This window comes from Colobus angolensis, unplaced genomic scaffold, assembly GCF_000951035.1.
Source record: "Colobus angolensis palliatus isolate OR3802 unplaced genomic scaffold, Cang.pa_1.0 Scaffold202, whole genome shotgun sequence".
NCBI lineage: Eukaryota > Metazoa > Chordata > Mammalia > Primates > Cercopithecidae > Colobus > Colobus angolensis.
Genome location: NW_012115178.1, coordinates 3,918,805 through 3,924,897, shown reverse-complemented (window position 1 = coordinate 3,924,897; position 6,093 = coordinate 3,918,805). Strand labels below are relative to the sequence as shown.

At 34.1% G+C, this 6,093-nt stretch overlaps 1 protein-coding gene across 2 annotated transcripts in view; it reads right to left on the bottom strand.

Annotated features, from left to right (window-relative positions):
* Positions 1-6,093, bottom strand: part of NUBPL (nucleotide binding protein-like) — a 276,185-nt gene that overhangs the window by 223,422 nt on the left and 46,670 nt on the right. For both annotated transcript variants that reach the window (XM_011941866.1, XM_011941867.1), the window contains exon 4: positions 4,591-4,681. In XM_011941866.1, the coding sequence (XP_011797256.1) occupies positions 4,591-4,681 (91 nt within the window). The remainder of the gene's footprint in view (positions 1-4,590; positions 4,682-6,093) is intronic.

The window sequence follows — 6,093 nt, the reverse complement described above, 5'->3', positions numbered from 1 at the left end:
GGGAGGGAGGGAAGGAAGGAAGGAAGGAAGGAAGGAAGGAAGGAAGGAAGGAAGGAAGGAAGGAAGGAAGGAAGGAAAATCTTAGTCCCTTCTTTGTAGTTGTTACCAGAGATTATAAAAGGTCATTTGCCCAAGCTGATTTTCCACACTTCTCTGTCTCACAAGCCTGCATACACATTCATTCCTAAACTCAAAAAAAGTTTACTAACTTTAAACAAATAGAGCAGAAAACTGTGCCATGAGTGCAAAATTACCATGCCACAATAGAAAAGACAAGTGGATCCTACTCAGAATCACTAATAAACACTACGTCATCCTCAATAAAATACTTAACATATCCATTTTAGTAAACTCTTTCCACAGGTCTTGAAATTTTCTACCTTATTAGCTCACCACATTTAAGACTCTTCAGTAAAACTAAGTTGTAATAAATTCACCAGTATTCTGAAAGTGATTTTTCATCACAAAACTATGAAACAAAGCAGATATTTCTATTAATATCTACTAAGAGAAAGATGTGCTATCTCTCTTGTGCAACAACCATTTAATATTCATTTGCCATTTCAATTGAAAACCTACAATAATTTCTACGACTATAATTTGGCTATACGATACTATGACATCTGAATTTGACACTATTTGGAAAGTTAAAATGGAGGAAAAAAATTGGTATTTGTTCTTTTTTTAAAGAAGGTTATATTCATGCTTAGATGCTAGTTTCTCCAAGGACACTTAGGTTTTATTCTAAATCCCACTAGCTTCCCAAAGTAACTGGTCATCTTCAGTCATTATAATGTCAGCCTGTTGATGTTTTTGCATAATGCCCTTTCTACAAACTGGCTAGACTTTCCATTACCATAATTTTGCATGGTAACATAGAAAAATCACTATTGTCATTTTAGTCTGATCTGACAGAAACATTCTCAGCCTAAGAAACTCAAAACTATTACAAACTTAAAATCTTCAATTACTGAATTCCCTTTTTTAAAATCAAACAGAAAATTTCTCTTGGTAATGAAGGCTAAAATGACTTAAATGCAAAATGTTTTGTTTTTCTACAATTCCCTCCACCCTCCCAAAAAAAGGTATGAAGAGAATGTAGATAAATGTATGATCTGCCAACCCTATATATCATTTTAAAATAATTGTCAAAAACTACATCGACAATTTAGCCATACATCTATTTAAATAATAAGGAGAAAGGTAATTCTGAAACCCCACTGCTTGCAAGGCTGTCCAGCTGAGTGTAAGAACAGAGGAACACCTATAAAGGTGGGATTCAATTCACTGGTCTATCTGCCCAAAACCTGAACTGCTGAAAACAAGTCTTTCATAGTTTTTCTTTATTGTTAATTAGGTAATTTTGTATTGTATTGTGTCTTCTGTAATAGAGAGCAGAATAGGATAAATTAACATGAAAAATGTAGAAATGTCAGAATGATGCCAATTAGTAGAATGGTGGCAGGTTTTTCTAAGATTCAAAAATAATTTATAAGTTGGGTTTTTAAGATTCTACATTCTTTTAAGTGAACGCCTTAATCATTCAGTTTATTTCTTGGGGGACTTAAGATCAGCTTGTCAAAAAGAAAGTGGTTTGGTTTTTTTGTTTTTGTTTTGTTTTTTTCAGCCTTTCCAAGATTTCTAGTACCTCATCTTCAACCGAAAGCCTATTTACTGGTAGCCAATTTGCAAATATCAAATTTAAGATTACAGCTTCAGTAAAATGAGAAGAAAGAAATTAAAGTTGACTTCGAGTATTTATGTTGGCATATACCAAGCAGACTACTTAAGAAAAGAATGACACTGTGGGCTCCATTTTGCCATTCCTCATGTTCTGCATGTACTAGTTTTCATATTACTTTAATCAAGAGACAAACATAATGAATTTATCATTTAAAGTATGCAAATTCATTACTCCTTCTTTGTGAAAGCTTGACACCTTGGCTCATGTCATATATTTGCAAACTAAGTATGTATTCCACTAAAAAGTTAAGAAAAAAGAAACCAGAATAACAGCTTTTTAAGTTTATGTTTCATGAAACAAGAAAATAATTAAGTAGGTACTTGCAATATACTACAGCTAGGGTCAATGTTAACATCACTAAAATCTGTAAGTTTTCTTCAAAATGTTACGGATAATCTTTACTGTGTCATAAAGAATTATCCAAAACTTAACATTATAATTGGCTCCAACAACTAAACCCAAACAAAAGCCTCTTAAATGGTAAGCAATGCTGAATTAACTTTTAATGACAACAAAAATAATACTTCTATTACCTACAGAGATAATCCAACAAATAGCCGGCAGTAAATATAGTCATTTTCTCTAGAACAATGGAAAATAAAAAGCCCGATAAGAAACATGAAGAAATTATTCAATTTAATACTCATTATAATTACAAATCAATAAACCAATTTCCCATAAAACCACTCTTTTAAAAAAATCATCAGTTTTTCCAATTCCTTTTTTCTTTTTTTTTTTTTTTCAGACAGGATCTTGCTTTGTCATCCAGGCTGGAGTACAGTGGTACAGTCATGGCCTACTGCAGCCTTGACTTCCTGGGCTCAAGTGATTCTCTTACACCACAGTCCCATGAGTATCAGGGACTACAGGTGTGAGCCACCATGCCCAGCTAATTTTTTTATTTTTGTCTCACTATGTTGCCCAGGCATGTCTTGGAGTCCCAGGCTCAAGCAATCCTCCCACCTCAGTCTCCCAAAGTGCTGGGATTACAGTCATGTGAGCCACTAAGCCAAGCCAATTCATTTTTTGATAATAACATTTCCTTATTCTTAAAGCTTTTGATAGCTTTATTTTTAAAATGCAATGACAACAGCAGTAAATATTAAAGAGGTATTAAAAAATTACTTCTTTCTAGTAAAGAGGTGGGGAAGGAAAATGTTTTGGGAGTTTTCTTTTTTTATCACTTTAAAACAAATCTGACCAAGAAATCTGATTAGAGAAAATAATTTTTATCTCTTCTAAACACAAATATATTTTCTATTCAAATAATCCCATATATCCCTACATTTAATATAGACAATAATGATGATCTAGCCTTTTTGATCACTTAGTATGTTCCAGGAACTCTGCTAAATGCATTATATTATTCCTCACAGTAGTTGCAACTTTTTTACATATGGGGGTCTGAGGCACAAAGAGATTAAAATAATTTACTCAGGTCATACAGCTAGTCAACGGATAGAGCTGAGAATCAAACCCAGACAGTCTAGTACCATGTCTGATGTCTTTTTATATATATTTTTTTAATTTTTTTATTTTATTAAAATTCAGTGCTCTACATGTTCAGAGAAACTTCTCTAGTAGCAAATTATAGAAGTGATTCCTGAAAGTATAGTCTTCCATATCTGCTTTCTGAATCACTATACAGTAGGTCCTCCAATAAAATTGTTTTCTTTCAACATCAATTTCCAGCCATGACCACAGTCTTGTGTGGAGTTTGCATGTTCTCCCCAGGTCTACATGGGTATTCTCTGGGTACTCTGGTTTCCTTCCACATCCCAAAGCTATGCACATTAGATGAACTGGCGTGTCTATATGGTTCCAGTCTGAATGAGTGTGGGTGTGTGAGTGTACCCTGCAATGGAATGGCCTCCTGTCCAGGGTTGATTCCTGCCTTGTGCCCTAAGCTGCCAGGATAGCTCCAGCCACCCTCAACCCTGAACCAGAATAAGTGGGTTGGAAGATGAATGAATAGATACAAATGATTGCCAGATAAAAATTAGTGGGCCAGGTGTGGTAGCTCACATCTGTAATCCCAGCACTTTGGGAGGGTGAGGTGGGTGGATCACCTGAGGTCAGGAGTTCAAGACCAGCATGACCAACAGGGTGAAACCCCATCTCTACTAAAAATACAAAAATTAGTTGGGCGTGGTGGCATGCACCTGTAGTCCCAGCTACTTGGGAGGCTGAGGCAGGAGAATCACTTGAACCCTGCAGGCAGAGGTTGCAGTGAGCCAAGATCATACCACTGCACTCCAGCCTGGGCAGCAGGGTGGGACTCCAGCTCCAAAAAAAAAAAAAAAAAAAAAAACTAGTAAAGTATATGATAATCATACAAATGCACAATAAATGATGCAGTAAGAAAATGCTCAATGATCTGCCATATTGGTTACTCTTGAACTGCATGATGGTAGGAGATGCTCCTTATAATTTTCACTTTGCAAACACCTATTCCTTGATTTAACCCACCACCACTATGACTGCTTTCACTCACTGATTCACTAAAAATTGTGTAAATAATTATATTGCTTGTATTAATCTTTCTTAAATGTATTTACAACCCAAATTTATTTCTTTGTTTAATATTACAAGTGTTTTGTGTCTTTATTTAGAAGTTTGGTGAAGTTTTTGTGACCAGAAATATGCTATAGGAACTTAACTCTTGTTTAAATCAATTAACGTATCATTCACTTAAAGTCGCAGTTTCCAAGAATCTATTAACTTAAGAGAGGACTTACACTACATTGTGTATAAAGTATATATTGCATCTAGCATAAGGTCTGACATCCAGTAAGTATTAATAAAAGTGTAACTATTATAATAATATTTATCTCTTCTTTACTTACTCTGTGATAATTCCGGATTTCCTTTCAGATTCATCATCTTTGGAATTGAAGGTCCATACACATCCACATCTAGCAAACCAATGGCCTTGGACTGTAAAAAAATAAATAAAAATATAAAACAAAACAAAAACACTTTACCATAAGATTGTTCCCACTCTTCTCAAAGGCGAAGCACATAGCAACAGTAATCTGACTACAGAAAATAAAATTGGCAAAATATTACAAATCATAACCTAAACTTCCAAAGCAACAGTGAAGTAAAAGAGCATAAATTGCTTAGGGTCAATACTTTTTATGATTTACTAATATCGTCTAGATAACTGACTAGAGAAATCCACCCTATATGCTTTACATATTGTAGTTCAGGTCTTCCATAGTCTCAAGCAGACTAAGACCTTTTTGATCTGAACATGAGTTTGAGAACAAATTACATGCAATTTTAAAATAATGACTTGTGATGGCAAGCAAAACCCCAAAGACACAACACTAACTTTTGGAAAGCCTGTCTAACACACCAAAGAAGATAAAATAAAAAAAGATCATGGAAACAGGGCCATAATAAAGCAAGTGAGAAATTCTGATGCAGATCTGGCATAAATGAGATGGAAGCAGTAACAAAGATACTGGCACACCTAACACAGAGACAACCTCTTATATGCAAGTCACAATTAAATACAAAATGTCTTCTAGAGGATTCAGAAACAACTAAAACTGTTTTCTTTGATGATGCATCCAGCTGCTGAAGGACAGGATACCCTGTCTGGGCTCTTCGCTGGCTATCAATTAATCAGCAGCTTAGCCAACGAAAGGAAAACAAAATTCACTATTAAAAAATGTGTCTCTTTTTTTCCTTCTCCCCCTCTCTTCTTTCTCCTTTGATAGATGAAATCAATCTGTTATTGGTTTTGCTCATCTACAAGTAAACAGAACGCTAACATGATATGTCTCAGAGTTACGTTTCATCAAGTCTTACAACTTTCCTATTACTCTCCTCATATCCTGCAGAATAAAACTCAACCCCTTGACAAAATTTTTTGAAAAACTGAAGCAATCACTCATCTTCCATGTTACCTACCTATTTCTAGACAAAAAAGAAAACTTTTTAAATTGGTTATCTGGTTCCTATGAATATACAAAATAAGGTAAATTAACATTTATGTTTCCAACTTTATACTAAAACTGCAGTTTAAATATATATATATAATATCTCTGTATGACTCAGTGACCTCAGAGGAAAAAATGGGATTAATATCTGCCTCTATGAAAATCTCAGCTTTATGTAAAATAAATGAGAAAATAGGAAGGATACTTGATTTTTAATAGAATGGTGGTATATAAAATTTAAGCTTAATGCATTTAGGTATCAGATTTAAGAAGGCAGGAACAGTCAATGAGAAATTTGACCAATTTAACTATTTTTTAAACCACAGACAGAAGAATTTAGCTAAATTAAAACAATTAAATTTACTATGGATAACAAGATTTTCTTTTTCTTTTTTTTTT